The 21,369-nt window shown below is 37.7% G+C and overlaps 3 protein-coding genes across 5 annotated transcripts; 1 reads left to right on the top strand and 2 right to left on the bottom strand.

Moving 5' to 3' along the window:
• Positions 1-7,219: 7,219 nt before the first annotated feature.
• LOC122651175 (F-box/kelch-repeat protein At1g57790-like) lies at positions 7,220-8,462 on the top strand. Its single transcript, XM_043844489.1, has 2 exons — positions 7,220-7,263; positions 7,358-8,462. The coding sequence occupies exons 1-2, from the start codon at positions 7,220-7,222 to the stop codon at positions 8,460-8,462; spliced, it is 1,149 nt and encodes a 382-aa protein (XP_043700424.1).
• Positions 8,463-8,703: 241 nt separating this feature from the next.
• On the bottom strand, positions 8,704-11,290 carry LOC122650270 (extracellular ribonuclease LE-like). 2 transcript variants are annotated; one of them, XM_043843639.1, is made up of 4 exons: positions 11,261-11,290; positions 9,507-9,578; positions 9,233-9,391; positions 8,704-9,140 (listed from the first exon to the last, which is right to left on the bottom strand). In XM_043843639.1, exons 1-4 carry the CDS (start codon positions 11,288-11,290, stop codon positions 8,718-8,720), a joined length of 684 nt encoding a protein of 227 aa, XP_043699574.1. In that variant the 3' UTR covers positions 8,704-8,717. The 2 variants fall into 2 exon arrangements, with proteins under 2 accessions (XP_043699574.1, XP_043699573.1); XM_043843638.1 differs by lacking the exon at positions 11,261-11,290 and having other exon boundaries at positions 9,507-9,620.
• Positions 11,291-13,869: 2,579 nt separating this feature from the next.
• On the bottom strand, positions 13,870-21,152 carry LOC122650268 (extracellular ribonuclease LE-like). Of its 2 annotated transcripts, none has more exons than XM_043843637.1 (5): positions 21,120-21,152; positions 15,998-16,123; positions 15,709-15,864; positions 14,579-14,777; positions 13,870-14,196 (listed from the first exon to the last, which is right to left on the bottom strand). In XM_043843637.1, the coding sequence occupies exons 2-5, from the start codon at positions 16,097-16,099 to the stop codon at positions 13,976-13,978; spliced, it is 678 nt and encodes a 225-aa protein (XP_043699572.1). In that variant the 5' UTR covers positions 16,100-16,123; positions 21,120-21,152; the 3' UTR covers positions 13,870-13,975. The 2 variants fall into 2 exon arrangements, with proteins under 2 accessions (XP_043699572.1, XP_043699571.1); XM_043843636.1 differs by having other exon boundaries at positions 21,124-21,135.
• Between the last annotated feature and the right edge of the window lie 217 nt (positions 21,153-21,369).

Genomic DNA, 21,369 nt, shown 5'->3' with positions numbered 1-21,369 from the left:
GTGAAAAAGCTTCCATGGACAGTGTATTAGGTACTGGAGAGGACTTATCATTTGTTGATTGGACTTATCATATTTGGGATTAATTATCCTTTTAACAATCGAGGAGTATGATTGTATGAGAATGGGGCGATTTTGTAAATTGGCACATAAATCAATTTAAACTCTTTTGTTTTTTTTGGCAAATTAAATTATCCTTTATTTTTTGAGTTTTTCAAACCAAATGATAAGTGATCGTGTATATATCATCATCTAATATCGGGTTAATCTTTTATTTAATCATTTTAGTTTATCATTTATGCCATTCCAATTTAAGGCTATTACTAAACTAACCATCATGCATGTTCCTAAGATGTAGAAATAGAACCACTTGAATAGCACAATGTACACTGAAGGTTTGCCAGATCTACGATACACTCGTCCATATCAGTCATCATTATCACATAAGATGTGCTGATAATTAACACCAACATAGACTCATCCTAGGCACACTGAACCCAAGTGTTTTCCAAGATAGGCACACCCTCGTATAATACATTGGCCAGATAGTCCATTCACTTAAGCCTGTGTGGCATTGATGCATAATTAGTGCTAGTACATCTACAATCTTGAGCTTCCACATACTCGATAGTACATTATGCTAGCAGCTGCTGCTGAACATGATCTTTGTCAATAACCAAACCTACAAGGGAAACACCCATCAGCCACTCTCGCTCTGAGTGCCCATCTATAGGATCCATCTATGAAATACCTGTGTTGTCAATGCATGCAGCGAGGCCAACCCCCAGCACAAAATGTGTTGTTGTGACAAACCACGATTGCATGCTAGGATGCATTAGCAATAAGGAGGGTGACACACACCAGCCTTCCACAAGGTAATTCTAATCAAGTTTTTCATCCTTTTCGAGAAGTAGACATTAATTACCACGAAAAATTATATTGTCATATTTTGAATTGTCACGACTCATTGGTTTTCCAAATCGCTCCTATTCTTTCTTCTATAATGACAGCATGATGCCATGGTGTTACTACATACACTCTATTTCAAGACAAGGGCTATTATCGAGCCACAACTCACACCCATGCATGTCTCCTCATGTGCCATAGCTGTGCCAATCATGGTTCGTAATCTCAGATCGGACGATCAAAGGGTAAAAAAATAATAAAAACCAATTTTTGTTAAAAGCAAAGGTAAATCTATCTGATCCGACTCGATTCAGGGCGATCCAAATCGATATCGACTGAGACCGATTCCAATCCAATTTCCAAGATTAGGAACCATGCTCTCAATACAAACCATTTAGGAAGTCTTTGACCAACTAAATAACATTGTAAACCTTCGGTCTATGAATAGAAGCTGCATGCTATATATACAATTTTTGAAACTTTCCATTTTATACCATTAATAGACCAGTTTAGTAAGTCATGAAAAAGTGAAAAAAAGCCTTTGCCATCACATTCAGAGGAACAATTGCCTTTAGCTGAATACTTAAGACCCTCATCCAAATTTCAACCAAAAAAACGAGAAACAATTTGGACATGTTGTTCAAACCCAAAAAAAGAGAAGCAATTTGGCAAGTTGCTGCCTAATGTAACATAAACATGTTCAAGTAGATCAAGAAATTACCAAAACCTCAGCCATACAGTTCGCTTTCATGCTCAATAAATGTTTTGGATTAACATGAACTGGTAATTGACCTACAAGTCCCACAATATAGCGACATTGGCAACCACATGTTCCATCACAAGAAACCATCTGGTCCAATTGCTCCTGACCTCATACCATCCAATACATTAGTGCAGATATTAAGCAATAGTGGGCCAAGGAAGCTTCACGAACCAAACTAGGCAGGACTAGGAGGAATAGGAAAGGAGAGGGTTTCCCATGCCGACAGTTGGGTGAATGGGATCTTCCATCCTACACGAATCACCGCATGGGAAACGATTTTGTTTGGTATAGCCATATAAGTCTCATATGGTCAAGGAAGAGAGAATATGTGTTAATGTGAGACTCACATGATCAAGATGTAAAGGGATGTGGAAAAGAATCCCTGTACTGACCGGTGGTGCAAAAAAGGTGAAGAGGTTCTCTGATCGATGGTTCAAAAAAGAAGGAATATTGATGATGGTAAGATAAGAGTTGAGTAGTATTTCACGAACTTTGTTCAATAAGAGATGAAAAATGCTAATGTATTTTTTTTTTATTAGTGTATGAATCCATATCATTTTGTTCAATCTTTGGTCATCAAATCAAAAAAAACTTTTGCCTAAAAAAATGAGAGAAGATTTCATTCGACATCAAAATTATAATTCTCAACCAATAGGAGAGTAGGATGATGAATCGTCCAATACAAAGTGCATTTATTGAGAAGATGGTGTATGAGATCCATGGGTGTTTGTGAGAAGGAGTGCACAAAAATATGTATGGTGATTGTATTTTCCATTTTAAAAGAAAAAACTATGAAAAACAGGATTTTTGTTGGGGTGATTTAAGCTCTCAATCTCTCATAGCCATAAAGTTTTAGCCATGGTTTTAATGATTAGGTTTTTCCTAGAAATGGGTGAACCCAATTGGGAAGTGTAGGTGGTCACCTCCTTTTGTAGGCCATTCATTATGTTACTGGAAACTCGTACAATCCATTGCATTGACATCATAATGATAAACCAACATATATGCAAGTGGATAAGTGCAAAATGACCCTTTTATCCTTTTGTCAAATTGAGGTCAATAGTACTTAAAAGTGTGTGTTAGGTTTTTAAAAGATGGGTACTTGAGATTGGATTGAGAGGACAAAAGGGTTTCTATAGTCAGAGAAAACAGAAAGAGAGCAACACAGACCAGAAGAGATTTTAGTCTATAAAATGCCCATGCCAGTACACTGTGTCGTGTTTTGATTGGCCAATGGGTTTCGAGGATTTGATTTTGATCATCTTTTATCTTTTATCTTTCCCAAGGAGTAACCAATTAGAAGATATCTCTGACTGTTACAACAAGAAACAAAAGTACACCCAATGATAGAAAAGGGTATTATATCCCAGAAGGGGAAAAGGTTTCAATTCTCTGTGTTGATCAAACCCGGATGAATGTTTGGGATTCGGCCCGGTTTATATGGGTGGTGATTTGACCCATGGCCTGACCTGATTGAAACTCTAAATCGAACCCGGAGCATCAATACATATGGTTTTTTTTTTCTTTCCTTTTTTAGGAGGGGTTGGATGATAATTTTGCATACTCACGTGTTTGGATGTAGGACCCATTCGACCAAGCGTGTCTTCACACCTCTTTGATTTGTTGTGTCACAATGCCCATTTGAACTTGAAGAGAATGGTAGCTGTGGATCTATCCATCTATATTTCAAACATATATAAAGCCCGTTCATCTAAAACAAGAAATTAAACCTCCAATACCGGATCTGTGCAACTTGATCCTCATCCGGTCCAATCCTATACAATCTTTAGTCAATACTATGAAATATTAGCAAGTCTCAGATAGATCCGTGTTTGGCCGGTTCTGATCCGCCCGATTCGATCCAAATACTTGGCCTGGTTGAATGCATGCCCTCAATACAAATCCATGTACTCAACAGCATGGATCAGCTAGTCCAATAAAACCTAAAACTATAGCTGGGCCGAATACGGACCTTTTCTTTGCACTTATAAGAAAAAAGGTTAGCTTGGCCCAATGTGTAACTCTAGCCCATACTTCTTCAAGCTCATCTTACATCAAACAAAGTTTTCAAAACAATGTTCTCTATCCACTCTCTAACACTGAGTCCAGCCAACTAATCCTGGGCCAGGTTTGTGTAAATCTCAGGCAGTTCACAATGTCCTGTTGCAATTAAAAATTTGGTCTTTTTTTTTTTTTTTTTCTCTTTTAAAACAGAATGGAGGAGATCATAAGTTGGTAATGCATAAATTTTATAATATATAATCGATATCACAGCCTACTACATGTTTCCATGACAAAAGCGAAAAAAACAAAAAAACAAAAAAAGTAGTTCTTGCATTATAGAGAAATGGATCTCTCCATTGTTCCTTTATATGGGCTTTGTCATCTGATCATGGGTTTTCTGCCATGTGGACTATTGACTTGGCCCTCTCTCACATACACACATGGGTGCTCACCTATTTTTGCCACATGACATGTCAGGTGGTGGGGCCGAAATGTATGAAAAGGTAGACCCCAAGGCCTCTTGCTTACATGTCAAATTTCAGTCCAAATGGAGTTTGCTAAGGTTTCATTTATTTCACGGAAAAATATTGTATGCCTTTAGGGTATTGGATTAAATAGACCATCAAGGGCAAACCTAGGACTCCTCCATAAACAAAGAGGCAATCTGGAGTCCACCCTTATATGATTAATACCCTATCTAGTAATGCTTAGTAGGGTTGGGTTCTTTGTAATCCCTAGCTAATACTGATTAGTCAAATCCTAATTAATAGAGTCACAGTATAGTTTCATTCATATAGATTTCCCCTCAAGCATCTTCTCTTCTCTAGCCTAAAAGGTTTCAAAACAATGTTCTCTTCTGAGATTCACATTACATATAGTTGATATATACATTTATTCAAATAATGGCAAAAAATTGTGTTCTAAGTAAGAGTTTATCATAAATAGGCTACATGTTGGTTGTCCCAGGCTCAAATTTTGAACTAAATAGGTTACACGTTTCACCCATGGAAGAAAAGAAAAGAAGATGAAGTTAATCACATAATTAAGAAATGCACAAAAATTAGGGTTCCTTTTGTTAGAACAAAGAAGTGATTGGAAATTAGAGGTGCAATAGGGCTGGGCTGGGCTGTACAGGATTTTTTAAAACCTAGACCCAGCATAGCCCGAAGTCAGGCTGGGATATAACAGGCACAGCCCAGGCCCATCCCTACCGGGCTCAACCCAACCAGCTGGAGTGTGATTGACCCTAATTGGTCCGAGTTGATCTGGCTTGGTCTTGATTGATCCTCTCAAGCTCTAGTTTTGCCATGTTAGGGCTAGGCAAGGCCGGGGCTATTATGTATGATTTTGCATTTTATATTTATAATACAAGGCCAAGCTGGACCAGGCTCAACAAAGACCTCAACCCAAACACAGGCCCGCTCTACTCCAGGTTTGGAAATCTCACTGGTAACTCAGCCCACGGGCTAAAAAGCCCACCCAGGCCCTGTTGAGCTTAGCTTTTGGGCGGGCTCTAGCTCGCAGGGCCAAACTTGCACCCCCAGTGGAAATAGTGTAAAAACCCAAAAGTAAAGTAATGACTAGTTTTTTTCTCAGGAAAATTTCTTTCATTCTCCTGAACTTACTCTATTTACTCAAACTCTCTTGTCAGAAGTTCTACCTCTAATTCCAGTGAATTCTTACTTTTTCTTCTCCCCTGTTATTTTGAAATGGCCAAATTGCTCCTGATTCAAGTGAATTCTTACTTCTTCTTCTCCTCTTGTGAGTAATATCAAGGTGACAGAATAGATAAACTAGGACAAAATTAGGGTTAGGGTTAGGGTTTTGAACTAGGGTTTTATTTGGTAATGATGTGCAGGTTTTTAGGAGTCTATTAATATAAGTTTGGTTTGATTTGGATGAAGTTGGAAATCTAGGGTTTTAGGTTAGAGGCCTTGTAAAAATTGGGTGTTTTTAGAATCTAGGGTTTAGAGATGGAATCTGGGGAAAGTGAGCTGGTCGAGTGTTAATGGCAGTATGGGGAGTGAAATGAAAATAAAAATATCAGATTTTGATGGGTGGTTAGGTCTAGGTTGAAGTTGGGGCTGTAGGGCTTAATTAGGGTTTAAGGGATTATAAGGCTGCAATGGAGAATTGATATTAGGGTTGTTGTCGAGTAAAGTATAAAGGTTGTGGATGACGTTTAATGATGATTGATGAAGGGAATAGGCTAAATAGTGTTTAAGTGAAGTTAGGGTTAGGGGGAATCGATGGGATGGGTTAGGGCTAGGTTGGAGGAGTAGAGGAAGAAGGGAATTGCAAGAATTTAAATAAACTCACTGGACTTGAAGATCTATATTAGCATCAACTTGAAGAAGCTTGAAGAAGAACCTTCCGATCATGAACAGATGCAATGAGTCACTAGAATCCACCAACCCTTCACCTTGATATTACTCACAAGGTTCACTCAACAGAGCAGAGCAACAGCTATGGCAGCAAGCAAAAACTTTTTCATTAATCAAATTCGTATTCCATACTTGGCCCCCTTACAATCTTATATAAAAGACTCAAAATTAGACTCTTACACTAAAAAGAAAAAGCTTAACCTAATCTTTAACCTATTAAGTATAGGACTAATTCCGTATGCAACCTATGTATCCATATTTTAGACCCATTAAAATGATTTATTACGTAGAAAACCAATGGGATCAAAGGCCCAACATGTATATAATCCAACCCTTAACTTATTTCTAATAAAATAAACCTATTTGAGTGATGAATTTGCATCACATGTCATGGAAAAAAAAAATTCAACTTGCTACAAAATTTTTTTGGTGAGAAACTTGCTACAAATTAAGAGAACATTTGATCACTAAATAATAAACTTGGTAGACGAAACTTTCACTATGTAAATGGAAGAAGATACAAATGGAGATCTCTCAAGAATCTCACCTAGAAACCTAAACTCAAAAACCTCCAAATTTCACTTGTTTCACTTGCGTACACAACAAGTCTGATCCGGTATAATATATGAATAATCCTTCTAGTATGATCTATTCCCATCTATCAGCTCAAGCCCTCTACTAACATCACAAACCTCAAAAAAAATCCTGTTTAAAACATAACAAAAAATATCCAAGTGGATCAATCTTCAAAACGGGTATAAGAGTTCGACATACACATGACAAAATTGCAGGTAGAACTCCACTTGGGTTTATTGAATTTTGTAGGACTCGGGTCAGCCAAAGTCAACGAACCACTGAGATCAGTTTTACATTCGTTAAAGTCCGAACAAGGGAACAGACATTACTGTACTTCGAAACATCACATCTTCTGGATACGTACCTTTTTCTTGGCATCGTTTCATGAAAAAGTATTGTTTTCAGAGGAATTGGCATTTTAAATTGCTCTTCCTTCGACCTTTATATAATATACAAACGAAGACTTCACAGGTTTTCACATGCTCCCTACGCCTCCTCCTTCTCTGCAAAAGGGAGGGGGTTGTGTGTGTGTGTGGGCTGTCGGGGTGAAGAGAGAGAGAGAGTTAGGTACTTTGATTGTTATTCAAAAATGGCTCGAAAGAGGAAGTATAAGACTAAAAAATTGCAGAAACTGTGAGTTAATTCACTGGGTTCCTCTCTTTGTTTTTCAAATATTCTTTCTTTGTTATTCCAGTTCTTAATTGACTTATTAATGGTGTGTATATAGGTTGGAAGAAGGAATTCCAGTAGAAAAGCAGAGACCCTGGTCTGACCTACCAACAGATCTCCTCAAGCTCATCGAAACCAATCTCACCCTGGAAGATAGCATTCGTTTTTCATATGTATGTAAGAATTGGAATTCCCTGGATCGTTCACATCGGGTGATCAACCAAACTCCAATTCTTTTGTTCCACCCAATTAACGACGATGCCATTTGCGAGTTCTTTGATCCTTCACAGAGGAAATCTTATTTTCACCAAGTCCCAGAGTTATTAAATGCAGTGATTTACTCCAGCAAGGATGATTGGCTTTTAGTTTCCAACAACATTCTTGGGATTTACTTACTAAATCCCTTCACCAACTCCAAAATTGATCTTCCTTATTTTGATCCTGAACAATTTCAAGAACTTGAAGTTACCTTATCTTGTGCTCCAACATCCCCTGCTTTCATGGTTTTTGCAATTAGAGATACTTATCCAGATACACTTCCAGGTGTTACTATTAACATTTGGCATTTCGGAGATTCACAGTGGACTACCATTAATCACTTCTATCAGGATGAGCTCTTGCAATTTGCTGTTTATGGGTTAACTCCATTTTTCTGTAATGGATTGTTTTACTGTTTGAATACTCACAATTTCAATATGATTGGGGTTTTTGATCCAAAGGAATATACTTGGAGTATCCTTCCTGTACCTCCACCTATGCCTATTCGTTTTACTGATCTGAATTATATGTGGAGAGCTGTATTCATGGCTGAATTCAAGGGAGAGCTTTTATTTGTACACATGCTTTATCCTCGGAACCCGAATATATTCAAGTTAGACTTGTATGAGAATAGATGGGTTGAGATAAGGAGCTTGGAGGGTGAGACTCTTTTTGTGAGTGAAGCTTGTTCTCTTTTGGAATCTGAAATCCCAAGAATATCAAGGAATAATGTCTATCTTCCAAGGATTCATCGATATGGAAATCGGTGTTACTCTTATTCTCTTGAGGACAGCAGGTACTATCCTATTAGGTATTGGCCTAATTGGACAAGGTTCGAAGATTTCGATGTTGTTTGGATTCGATCACCTAAGATGACTCAACCTTTAATCGAAGAGCATGACTGAGATTATTAGGAAAATTTTATTGCATTCTTCTGATGCTTATCTATATTGATTGATAATGAGTTATTTACCTGGTTTTTCTTTCAAGTTCTAATAATCTAATCTTTTTATAACTGGTAAGTTACCAGACACATTCTGTACAGAGAAACACATGGGATTGTACTAATGTAATGGAAATCCAATCCTCTGCAGACAAATTCAAGTTTTTATTGCCTTAAATTGGTACATTAGAAGAACCAACCCTGTTCCATTTTAATGTTAAAAAGAAGGGAATTCAATGCTTGAACTACATTTGGTACTTGGCAATATTGGGCACTCAATGAAGTTGGCTCCAGAAGTGTCTACACATAGGTATATCTGGTATAGCTGACTGTTGCCTGATGTGTCTTTGTTGCAATCTATTCCAGGAGTGTATCCAACTGCTCCTGCTATTGCTTGTGTGATACTATTCACATTGTAAAATCCACCATCTGGTTGGATTCCTGTGCTTTTGAGGATTTGGAGGAGGTTCACTTGGCCTTTAAGATTGAGAGCTGCTGCGAAGTAACCATGTTCATTAAGGACTGATTCAGAGCAGGTACCGTGTTTATCCCATTCGTGTGACCAAAAACTTGTGTCGTCGCTGCTGGGACAGGAAAGTGATGGCCAGCTTATTTGCAGACTACTTACCAAGTCAGAGATCTAGACCATAACATACAAAAGATATCAGAGAAATTAATTAAGCAATGAAGAACTTTCTATTTCTTCAACATGAACTCATCGAGTAATACTACCTGTGATGGATCAAAAGGGTAGTTGGAATCACAGTTAGATGGATAGGAGGCATCATTATAATTAGGCCAAAGCCCATGGATGCTAAAGTTTGTTGCAGGCTTTCCTGTTGTTGTAGGGTAGCAACAACCATTACTTGTATCACAGTACGACCCCGGCCACTATACAACAAGAGAATTACATAAATGAGTTAGTCCTTAAAGTTATAGAATTCTTCTTAAGGAAAGAATGAAACTACACTGGTAATTGAAGTGGGTCTTTGAGACCCAAACTTACCTGCTGAACAAAATAGAAGAAATCATAATTCTGTGAAACACACACAACTACTAAGAGTTGCAACACAAGAATCTGAATGAGGACGACTCTGGACTTCATCCTTCTCTCTCTCTGTCTCTCTCTGTCTCTAGGTTCTGTTGATGGATGGTACATTGGTTGTGTGGCCATATATTTATAGGCCAAAGTAGAAAGATTTGAAGGGTATATTCGTCATAGTATATCCTTAAGCATCACATTAATCTATTATTCATTCATTATTGCATGATGAACATGCATCTCATCCTGTAAGTCAACTTCCCTGTTTAAATATTAATTCTAGTTTAGTTAATATACTATACGTACCTTGGTTTCTGCATGCTAATACTATTGTATTCAACAATATATGAAACTCTGTTTTGGGGGAGGAGGGTACTCATTGGTCCCAAACTGTTCTACAGGTCTGAGGCATTCATAACTTGCCACGTGTTGCCGACCTAGTAAACAAATTTGGGACTGATTTCTTCTCTTTTTCTTATCCTATATATATATATATATTTCGATTCTTTTCCTCAAAACTTGTGGACCAGACACGGCATCATGAGGGTATAATGTGAGATTTCTTATTAATTAAAAACTCTGCCCATTATGGAGATCGAGACCTGTGTTCACATTTACATGTATTCAGTTGTCAAACTATACAGCATATATATAGTAGTAAACTTTAATGCATGTGAACACTTTGTTGTAAAGATTTCAAACTTGGAGCATCAAAAATTAAATTGTCCTTTTTGTTCCCAAACTTAAATCAAATTATGACTTTTAGTTTTGCATGAATTGAAATGAGAAACAACTCTAATGCCCTCTTCTTTATATAATTTGATAACCTAAAATAGGGTTGTAAACTTCAAATTAATCAAAGATGAGGCCGGCTTGCACCATGAGAGGCTTGCAGTAGGACTTCAAACAGCAACCCAAGCAAGAGCCCAACGGTTAGGATGGAAGAGTTTTCTCCATTAATTGTTATAGAGCAAAGAATGGATAGGGTAGAGAAGGATATGTCGAAAATCACATAAACACAAAAAACTGTTTCTAACTCAGAAACAGTATTTAATTTGAAACAGAAACGTTGCCATACAGACCCTAATATCAATATATTTGAGTTACTGAGATATCTCTCCTAGGAGTGAAAGGATAGAGTTTGCAGGGAAGTTTAGTAGAATGAGAGGTAGCCAGCTAAATTTCCCAATAAAAAGCATTACAATCAAGATTCAAAATCCAGGTATCAAACTCGGTATTGGTCATTACCTAAAACCTTTTCGGATTGGGATCGGATCGATACAAATCGGTCAGAACACCCCCAAAATTGTTTTTTTATGGATCGGATCATGTATGGGCCAAAGTTGGTGGATGTTTTGATCTTGGGATCAGATCGGCCGATATTATCCGGATCGGATCAGTCAATATCGGTTGGTATCGGTCAATATCGGTCAAGATAATATAAAAAATAAAAAAAAAAACCTAAAAACTTTGGAAAAAAAAAAAAAAATTCAGTCGAATCGGATCGGCCAATCCAACCGAGTTGGCCGATCCAAAGAATGATCCAGTCAAACCTTGTTGTATCAATCTAATCTCGGGATCGACCTCGACTGATACCGATCCAATCGGGCCAATATCGGCCGATCCGATCCGAGATTCAGAACCATGATTACAATAGCGAGAGAGAGAGAGAGAGGCATTGCCTTGTAGATATTCTATTATTTTTATGAAGCTACTACCAAAAAAACTAATGAATCTAATCTTTTCATAATCCATATTAGGAATGCTACAAAGATATATGGAAGGAGGAGGGATTTTGGTCGGAATAAATTAGATTTGAAGGAATATTATGGCATTTTTGTAATTTTCATTACTTTATATATGTAAAGTATCCTAAATTACTGATAAGAGATGATTACTACCCATTTACCCTAGTTAATGCATTCCTATTTTAGACAAATGTTTTAAAAACATTCCTTTATGAACCCTAAAATGTTTTCGGAGAAACTATGTTATAAATAGGTGGTAAATATATCCAATTCTCTACCCTATCCATTCTTTGCTCTCTCTCTCTCTCTCTCTCTCTCTCTCTCTCTCTCTCTCTATAACAATGGAGAAAACTCACAGGTCTTCCATCCAAACTGTTGGGCTCTTGCTTATTGGGTTGCTGCTGTTTGCAGTGCTACTGCAAGCCTCTCATGGTTCACGCATTTCTGCAATCTCCAGTTCTGGATATCATATTTATGCAGAAATAGGGTTCCCTGCTATAGGAGCAGATCGTCCTCCTTCGAACACACCACCTATTCAAGCCAATCCTCCACAAAGAGGTTGCAGTCCGATTGATCATTGCAGAGGTAGCCCACCATCAAAGCCACTTCATGTATGAAAATAATGATATGTAATGGTTATATAAGAAGCAAATAAACTCTTTATGAAGAGTAGTAGTAGTTCTTATGAATAAGACCCTTTCTTATGTTATGTTATGTTATGTTATGTTATGAAGGTTTTCTGTTGCAATAAAACAATGTGCGTGGTTTTATTGATTGGTATGAAATTTTGGTATGTATCCCCATTGAAGGTTGTTTGAGAGGGTGGCCTTGGTGCAACTGCGAAAGTAGGGGTAAGGCTGCATACATAATGATCCTCCCTAAAGGCCCAAACCCCCGCAATAGTGGGACCCTCATGCATTGGGTACTCCCTTTTTATCCATTGAAGGATGTTTCTGCATGAAAAGAATTTAAAAAAAAAAAAAAGGTCTTATGCGCTCTTTGACATAATTTATATTTACAGTTATGACCTATTTATGAATAACCAATTATGATAATAGATTATGGGCTATAAACAATAATCATTTGGTAACTACTAGAAATAATAGATTATATAATGAAAAATAGGTTTGGTATGCTTAAGTGAATCCTATTTATATATTATGGTCAGGGTAGGGTAGGGTGGGGTGGGGGGTGGGGTGGGGTGGGGTGGGGTGGGGTGGGGTTGGAGAGAGAAAGAGGGGCAAAAGAGAGGCTTTGTTCTAATTTTCGTTAATAATATTTATATATTGATCTATTTTAATGAGAAATAGGAATCATAAATCATACCAAACACAACTATTTATGTTTATGTAGAGAGCCTTAGTTATACAAGATGGTAAAGATCGAATTTTAGGTTAAGCAGATTAGAGGGCTAAGATTGGGTTGGGTCTTTTGGGTTTAGCTGTAAATTCTCTTTTTCTTAGAGGCCATTTTCCTTTGACATTTTAGTCATCTTGTTTTGATTATTTGGTCGAACTGTTTAGCTCTTTATATTTTGTGAGTGAAACCAAGAGAGGTAGGGCGTGTTTGTATTTGTAGCAAAGGGCGGGAGGGATTGCAAGGAGTAGGTGGAGGAAGTCAAGGATCAAGAAATGTACATGGCTGAGGGAGGAACATTGTATTGGATCCAATCAGGGTAATAGTGTCGTTTCACATTTATACTCCCTATACCGTTGGCTTAACAAAGTATGAGATAGTGTGTAGGGATCCTAGTTAGTAAAAACATGTTCAAAATTCGATGGTAAACGCATAATCATTTTTTATTCTTTTAAACACGTTTTGCCATTTGTTTCCCAAACATATGGGAAAGTGGCAAACAACAAGCATTCCCTTTTTTGGCGTTTTTAGGATCTTGGACTTATTGAAACAATGACTTACTTAACTGACCATATCTTTCACTATCGAACTCCACCTGTTTCTTTTGTCGGTATAAAGCTGACTCAAAGGGCTAAACTTTTCATGCTACTGCCTTTAACTCGTATTCAATGCATGTACCTTGAAATTGAGCTACAAACTTCTGCATCTATTGATAAGGGTTTCTAAAACGATGACTCCCAATTCCAACTGAACATGCATCGTTCCAAGAGTGTGTCGGTTGTGTCGTAAAACAATGAACAACACCATAGCCAAGCAACATTGTTCAACAAGAATTTTGACATGCGTCTTGGAACTTATAATGGGTTGTGGAATATATGTTTGATATTATAGTTATTTTAGAACATTAGCTGTAGGTATTCAGGTAATAGTTTCTCAATTTATATGTGTATACTGCCTTTTTTTTGTCTCGTTTTTTATCGATCATACCGTTCGAAATTTTATGTTGTTTAAAACCCATACCATCCATTTCCGTTTTCTTTTCTGGTCCCAATTTTGGTAGCTATGGCAAGGATTAGGTAAAGATGGAACCCTTTAATGAAGTGTAGTGCTTTAAGAATGAGATGCTTCAGTATGAAGGTTTTATGTTGCAATGTCAATAAATGTTAATGGATTAATCGATTGGTGGTGTAATTATATAATTTGGATACAAATACATGAAGATCACCTCAATGAAATTTTATTTATCACCAATGGCAAGAAACTGATTTACGAAGTCAATAATATTGGAATAGGGGGATCCATGATCTCTCTTGCTTCACTAGTTATGTATTAGAAAGAAGGGAATTCGATCTTTGAACTGCACCGGCTGTTCGGGAATACTGGACACTCGGTGAAGGACCCCGATTTATCCACGCAAAGGTATATTTGGTAGAGCTGGGTATTGCCGGAGTCGTCGACATTGCACTCTATTCCGGGAGAGTATCCACTTCCATCCCTTATGGCTCCCTTGATACTTTCCAAGCTGTAAAATCCCCCATCCGGTTGGATTCCTGCAATTGTTAAGAGTTTGATCAATCAGGAGTTTCAACAGTAAGGTTGGCAATTATGGGCCTGGCCCATCTAATTTAGACCAGGCCCAGTAAGAGCTTGTTAAGGCATTAAGCCCACATGATAACAGACCAAACCGAACGGGACTGAAACTGAACTTCGGCTGTTTAGATTCAGTTTGGCCCATTACCAGCCCAAAACCAGAATTGACCAATTGACACCCCTAGTCCAACATGAACATAACACATTTTTAACATCATATTTTTATGGGCCATGTTCATGTCAGGTATTGCTACTCTAGAGTTTTGATTTTTCCCTGATGAAAAAATGATCCGGGCATGAGAATAGATTAATTGAAGTTTAATTTCTTGAAGGAAAATGTACCCGCGTTTTCGAGGATTTGGAGGAGGTCCACTTTCTTCTTAAGGTTGAGAGTTGTTTCAAAGTATCCGTGTTGATCGAAGACAGATTCCGAGCAGGTCCCATGTTTTTCCCATTCGTGCGACCAGAATTTCAGGCCATTGCTGCTTGGACAAGCTAGTGTTGGCCAGTTACTCTTCAAACTGCTGGTTAGGTCTGAGATCTGCACCATAACATGTAAGGTAATCAGAGAGAAACTAATCCATTACAAGCTCATGGGTTTAACCCATGAAAGTAACAGAGATAAATGGGCCCAATACCCATTTATATATGAATGGGCCAAAAGCTCAAAATATGCCCTCAAAGGCCCCTGTTTAAATACTGTGACCCTTAGCTGGTGACAGTTAGACATATCACCAGAGTAGGTCTTTCAAAAATGCTCTTAAATTCCATTGGGGCACTTTTGTAATTTCATGAGAAGAGAGATGGATTTGGGATGGTCTATCACACAAAACCAACAATATTCATGAGTTCAAAGTGGCAAATTGTGATAAATCCAGTTGTCACTAGCTGTGGAGACATTAAAATTTCCCTTTCTCCAAACTGAAACAAACTTTTTTCCTTTCTGCGTTAGATGAGGAATTTGGCCAGATTTTTGGCAAAAGGAAGAAAACAAAGGTGGTGGGCTTTCCGCTTTTGCTTTAACCGTAAAAAAACTCTTTTTAGGAAAGATTCGGTGTGGTTTTGGTAATTTCCTATGGGCTAATCCAAATCCCATGAAATCCTCTAGATAGGATTTTTTAATGGATACTAAAATTGAATTTGAAAGATACAGGTTTGGGCCCACAATGGATAAAAAGCCCACATAATGCAAACAAGAGAAGTAACAGACAGGTTGCTCGATCGAACCATTAAATTTGTCAGCAAAAAGCATCTCAAGGGCATTTTCGACTTAACAGTCAAGGACAAACAAGGCCCAAATGTAGCCCATTAGTAGCCCTCAAAAGCCCATAAACCAGTTCCTCACTGTTTCCTTGCGTGTATCTACAAACTATCTATTGGAAACTGCTTTCAGCTTAAATCTACTCGAATCTGAGGATTCCAAATTCGTAAGAAAGAACAGAAGAAGTAGAAAGGGGGAAGAAAGAGAGTACCGCCGATGGGTCGAAGGAGCTGCTGGGATCACAGTTGGACGGATAAGAGCCGTCATTGTAATTGGGCCAAAGCCCATGAATGCCGAAATCTGATGCAGGCTTCCCTGTTGTTGGGTAGCAGCAGCTCTGCTTTGTATCACAGTAAGACCCTGGCCACTGAATTCAAAGACAAAAAATTGATTTAGAGAATCGATTCCATAAAAGTTTCAGAATAACCCTAGAAGAGGAGAAGAAGATAAAGTGATCTTTCTCTCTCTCTCTCTCTCTGACCTGAAGAGACCCAACTCACCTGTTGAACAAAGTAGAAGAAATCGAAATCCTGCGAAGCAGATAGAACAAGCAGAAGCTGTAACACCAGAATGTGAAGCAGTCCTGAAAGTGTGGCCTTCATTCTCTCTTTCTTTCTCTCTCTCTCGATCGACACAACAGAAACAGTTTTGAGGGAATTCTTTGAGTGGGTTAACGATGATGTTTGATTTGGTGTTACTGGAGAGTATTTATAAGGCCATGATTGGAAGGATTTGAATGGAATATTCGAAATTTAAAAGAAGATCAAATTCCAAATCCATTTATTGTTTCTGTAACAGGCGTATCTGTTCACACTTCTCGGCTTTATAATCCTTTTTGGAACCAAGACAAATAGTATGTGAGCTATTATTGTCTACGCAACCACCCCCTAACATTTTGACACGTGGGTTAAAACAGGAGAAAGACTCCCATGATTGGGCACACTTACAGACAGAACTTGTATCTATAGTGACTCATGCAATTATATAGATCATGAGGGCACAATCACCGTCTGATTAGAATCAAACTATAATAATATGGATGTGCATAGGTCATTCGATTGGAATCTAAATACAGCCATAGAAACATTTTTTATAAGGGCATCACAGGTTATCCCTTCAATAGTAGCTGCTTTACATGTCTCACAATCATGTTGGTGTGAATGACTGGTTTTTAGGTCAGCAATTTTGGCTCTGGTTTAATGAATGACTCCCTACTTCCCTAGTTAGAGAATCGGACACTGCCCGGCTGAACTCCGGAGTTAGGTTTAAGGAACTCAAGTACTGATGATCGACTCAGGGTGCTTAGTATAACTCATGGGAAGGCATCCCATGTAGAAATTTAATGAATGTAATAACAATTAGGGGGTGGAATTTTCTTAATTTTATAGACTCTAGCCTTCAAGGCCCAAGAATCACACCCATCAATGTTTATCGAGTGACTCGAACATGTGATCTTAATTTTGATATCAATTATTGATTTTTCAGATCAAACGTTTACCGTTATACTAAAATCAATTGATGATAATGAAAGATCAATTTTATTTTCTTATACAATGTGGGTGGTTTCGGAGTTACGAGGGAGACGTCAACCTTCTTCTAAGCCTAATAGATAGATAGAACTTTACGTCTGTTTCTCCTATGTCTAGTTTGCTTTTGAAAATCCAAGACCATTAAAACATGCACATTAACACTTTAGAATCCCAAATGCGCATATAAACTTATATGGAGTCTTTCATTAAAAAATAAAAATAAAAACTTAGATGGAGTCGCATGCCAACACATGGCACATGATTTTGGTATGTGATAAGATTAGGTGAGCCACTAATTAATATAAGCTTATCCACAATAAATCGTGAAATGACAAATTTCACCTAAAATAAAAGCATTGTAAATTATAGAACGAACAGAGTTGACTCGGGGCTGTTATACTTTGTGGATGCCAGAGGGAACATGCTGCTAAGGGTCTTGTCTTGTGTAAATATCTTCACGAAAGCTGCTGCTGTGTTGGATTATTATGGTATTGTCATGGGTCCCAAAATTATAATTACTGACTTCAGATTTCAAACTATCAAATCAGGTGTGCCCCTCGCCCCCTCTCTATCTCTCTACATGTTCTTCTTTCGATCACTTATTTCACTTATTAATATAAACAGTAATTTATGGAATTTTATGCTACCTAAACCCAAGATCCAAATATAATGGGCTTAATCATTTAAAAATTTAGGTTGAACGAAGGAGAAGAAATGGAGGTTGGGGGGGACCACTTTTTGTCTTTCAATTTAATCTAGATTTTGAATTATTTCCATGTGAAACCTTAGGGTCGCTAATATGGTTTTTGTTTGTGGACGGTGCATTGTTTAGATCTGTAGATAAACTTTGGAGGCCACAAAAAATGTAAGAGGTTTCACATTGGATGATATCATGATAACCTTCAATTTGCCTAACTTCTCTACACACACAAATAAGGCGCATATCTGTTCACATTGTCTGCACATGCAACTACTCTTTCGGTTTCTAGCCATCCATGACAATAAGACTCTCACCATCACCCAACTCCTCACCCCCACCACCTCTTGTAGGTAGCAATGGAAATGGGTCAGGTCGGGTCAGGTCCAGCACCCAAATAATGGGTTGAATTAAGACTTGCAGGTTTTCATGACGATTCTCATCACTAAAAAGATCTGTGGCTTTTTTTTATTTATTATTAGAATCTTTTTTTTTTCCACCCATGATGAAGAGAGAATCTTTACATCCACTTAATCTGTAAACGATTATTTCAAACCTTGAACGAATAGGAGGTGAGAGTTAATGATGAAACCATAGTCTAATTATAACATTACATCACCATTGATGAAGAGATTCTCTATTCACCTTGGGTGAATGGAAACTTAAATAATAAAACTTTAGTTAGAATAATGGATGATCAAAGACAATGTAAAATGTCAAAAGAGGCTAAAATTTTACTCCAATTCAGTATTAGATTTTTTTAAAAATTTTTTTAAATTTTTTTTTTTTCATTTTGTTCAAGTTGTGTGGTCTAATTATTTAATCCATTTTTGTATATATTGAATTATGAAGATTAAATTTCCTCAATTATTAGTTGAGAAAGGCTCAGTAGCTTTGAATTGGGTATATCTAGGGCTCGGATAAGAAGCTTTTCTTAAGGTTCCAAACAACTATCATATGTAAGATCCATTAGGGCTGAAAATTTGGGAATATTTTCATAGTCAATCTATCAAGCTTCATTGCAATCCAAATTCTTCATATGAAGATATAGGACCTAACTCCCCTCCAGCGGTGGCGGGTTCAAATCTGGAAACAGAAAAAGCAAGGGTAAGGCTGCCCCTTTTACAACCAAAGTAAAATGATTCTTCATTTTACCTCCTAATATAAACTTTGTTTTCATGGCATTGTCAGCCGCCCAAGGAAAAAATGATTGCTACACCGCCCTTGAGAAGATTATTTTATACCCTCTTCACATAATAAATACGACACACATTGACATTTTTTGGGTGGAAATACTCATAGGTTTTAGCCCAGACTTAATCCTCGTTACATAGAAAACCCAAATGCCACCAATGAACCGATCATTTGGTTTATGATAGAACGAAAATGTCTCATTTAGAACATATTAGCTTCAATACTCCCAATTTCTAACCCATTTCAAAGGTTGAATTTTTTTTGTCTTCTTATTATATTGTATATTGTAATCAAAATATTTCAGAACCAAAACTATAAATCCAATTTATTATTCATCACCTGAGGAGGGAAGGAATCACTCCAATCTAGGAGTAAAAGTTTGAGCTAGCGAGCCCATACCGCCCTGAGCCCGACAGGATCTGGGCTGGGCTGGGCTGGGCTGGGCTAGAGCTAAGATTTCTAGGCCCGGTGGCATCAGGCTGAGTGAGGCCTCAATATCTCTGAATCCAACCTAACCCTGTATGTAAAAATATGTAAAAATATAGTTAACCTCATTTCTTCATTTCTTTTCTCCTTGGTTATGGTATTTGTCCTTAACTTTGAAGTTTGTTTATGAATGCTATTTTTTTAATTTAATGTCTATATATGTTACATGTTATTGATATATTATTGATCTATGTTTTCTTGATTTATTATAACAGGCAAAAAATAGGGCCCGCCAGGATTAAACAGGCCTACCTAGCCCTCAAATGGGGCAAATTTAAAATTTATACAAAAAAAAAAAAAAAAGGACTATTAGGGTTTTAATCAAAGCCATTCTGGTTCACAGCAGGCCAATCTGGGTTGGGCTGTGCCCGGGATAGCTGGGCCTGGGTTGAGATTATAGAGCCTCTGAATAAACACCCAGATTAGAGAGGATCTGGCTCTCGTCCAGCCGTGGCGAGAGCTGGAGGGTCCAGCCCAGCAAAAACAGGGGGGGTATAGTCATTTCACAGGGGGCCCACTTGGGTCGCACCTGTGAAATGACCAAAAACCCACACCCCTTGTTTTGCTGGGCTGAACCGCCGGAGAGCCAAATTGGTTTAGAGAACCCTCTCTAACTCTAAGGATGCTGACCCAGAAAACCTTTTGTACTTTGGTCCAAATCTGGTTTATGGTTTGGCTAATAAAGCGCATTCAAGCGTAGACCCGAGCCTTATGCTCAAACCAATGCTGTTTAAATAAAGTGGACAACTTTCCTACATTCGAACAAACCAAAATGCAGAAAATTTAAGCTGAATTTAGTCTATTAAAATGGTCAAAACAGAAGGCTTCAACCTGGGAACCCAAGTAGAGCCCAGTGTCTGTAGAACATATTCTACCCAAGTAGTTGGAATGAGGATTTCCACTCCTTTGCAAGGGTTGAATGGATTCCACACAAGTAGTTGTTGGCATAAAGTTTGTGTTACTACTTTCTTTTTTCTAATGAATTTAATTTGGCACAAAGTTTAATTTTGACTGCTTTCATCGTTTAATCACCTTGAGTACTTTTCACCCAATTAATCTATGGGCTGATGTTCTCTTTGTCGCAGTGCAGCCTGCGCCAGACATATGGGCTTGCCATTTAGGGGGCAGAGTGATCATTCAACCACCCTCATGTGTCTGGACGGAGCCTGTACTCCCGGCACACAGAACATTTGGCCTTAATCTATAGCCAATCCTTTTCTAAGATTGAGACCCAATCACATTAAAAGAGCTTTAACAATATAGGCTCAAATATGGGCACAGTTTTGAAAAGAAAGTGGCATATTATTTGAACCTTAAGCTCCATTTTTTTGTGTGTGGAAACCACAGAGAAAAATTTTCAGGTAGATCTGTGCGTGTTTAAATTTTAGGGGGTAAAAAGAAAAGGGAACCCTAATAGCACAAGAACTCTATCTTTGAAAAGAACAGAGACCACCAGGAGCCACCACAAACCTCAGGACCAGAAGATTATTAGATCTTCAAAGAATAACATTCATCCATCAATTACCATTACAATTTTATGATCCGTGAATCCCCCTCTTTGCATCTCAGTCGTTCATCACGTCCATTATTGCAACCCAAATCTCTCCACTAATAGAATCTTATATGCTAACATTTTATGATCCTCGAATCCCCCTCTTTGCATCTCAGTTGTTCATCACGTCCGTTATTGCAACCCAATTCTCTCCCCTGATGTGTTCTCTCTCTCTCTCTCTCTCACACACACACACACACACACATCCCCATCTTTGGCTCTACAACCCACAATGTGAACATATTAGATTTAACTACACCCTATTAGTGTATGCATCATTTACCTTATTCATCAATTCCACCAAAAAAATTAATAATAATAAGACAAAAGTTTTCTTCATCAAAAGTAAAGAATCACCAACGAATCTAGAGTCATTATTACTTTCCCTATTAGTTGGAATTCTAAAATAACCTT

The sequence above is a fragment of the Telopea speciosissima genome, chromosome 2 (assembly GCF_018873765.1).
Source record: "Telopea speciosissima isolate NSW1024214 ecotype Mountain lineage chromosome 2, Tspe_v1, whole genome shotgun sequence".
NCBI lineage: Eukaryota > Viridiplantae > Streptophyta > Magnoliopsida > Proteales > Proteaceae > Telopea > Telopea speciosissima.
The sequence above is the reverse complement of the archived record's forward strand: the minus strand, read 5'-3'. Positions and strand labels throughout refer to the sequence as shown.

What these genes read in the sequence shown, in the direction of transcription:
- LOC122650268 (XM_043843637.1), bottom strand. Translation starts at nt 16,099, where the DNA reads ATGAAGGCCACACTTTCAGGACTGCTTCACATTCTGGTGTTACAGCTT. An exon ending in TCTTCTACTTTGTTCAACAG is followed by an intron (nt 15,865 to 15,997) that starts GTGAGTTGGGTC and finishes CTTTGAATTCAG; the next exon opens with TGGCCAGGGTCTTACTGTGA. An exon ending in CCAAATCCTCGAAAACGCGG is followed by an intron (nt 14,197 to 14,578) that starts GTACATTTTCCT and finishes TAACAATTGCAG; the next exon opens with GAATCCAACCGGATGGGGGA.
- LOC122651175 (XM_043844489.1), top strand. Translation starts at nt 7,220, where the DNA reads ATGGCTCGAAAGAGGAAGTATAAGACTAAAAAATTGCAGAAACT. An exon ending in ACTAAAAAATTGCAGAAACT is followed by an intron (nt 7,264 to 7,357) that starts GTGAGTTAATTC and finishes GTGTGTATATAG; the next exon opens with GTTGGAAGAAGGAATTCCAG.
- LOC122650270 (XM_043843639.1), bottom strand. Translation starts at nt 11,290, where the DNA reads ATGAAAAGATTAGATTCATTAGTTTTTTTG. An exon ending in TAGATTCATTAGTTTTTTTG is followed by an intron (nt 9,579 to 11,260) that starts GTAGTAGCTTCA and finishes GTCCTCATTCAG; the next exon opens with ATTCTTGTGTTGCAACTCTT. An exon ending in ACCCTTTTGATCCATCACAG is followed by an intron (nt 9,141 to 9,232) that starts GTAGTATTACTC and finishes GTTATGGTCTAG; the next exon opens with ATCTCTGACTTGGTAAGTAG.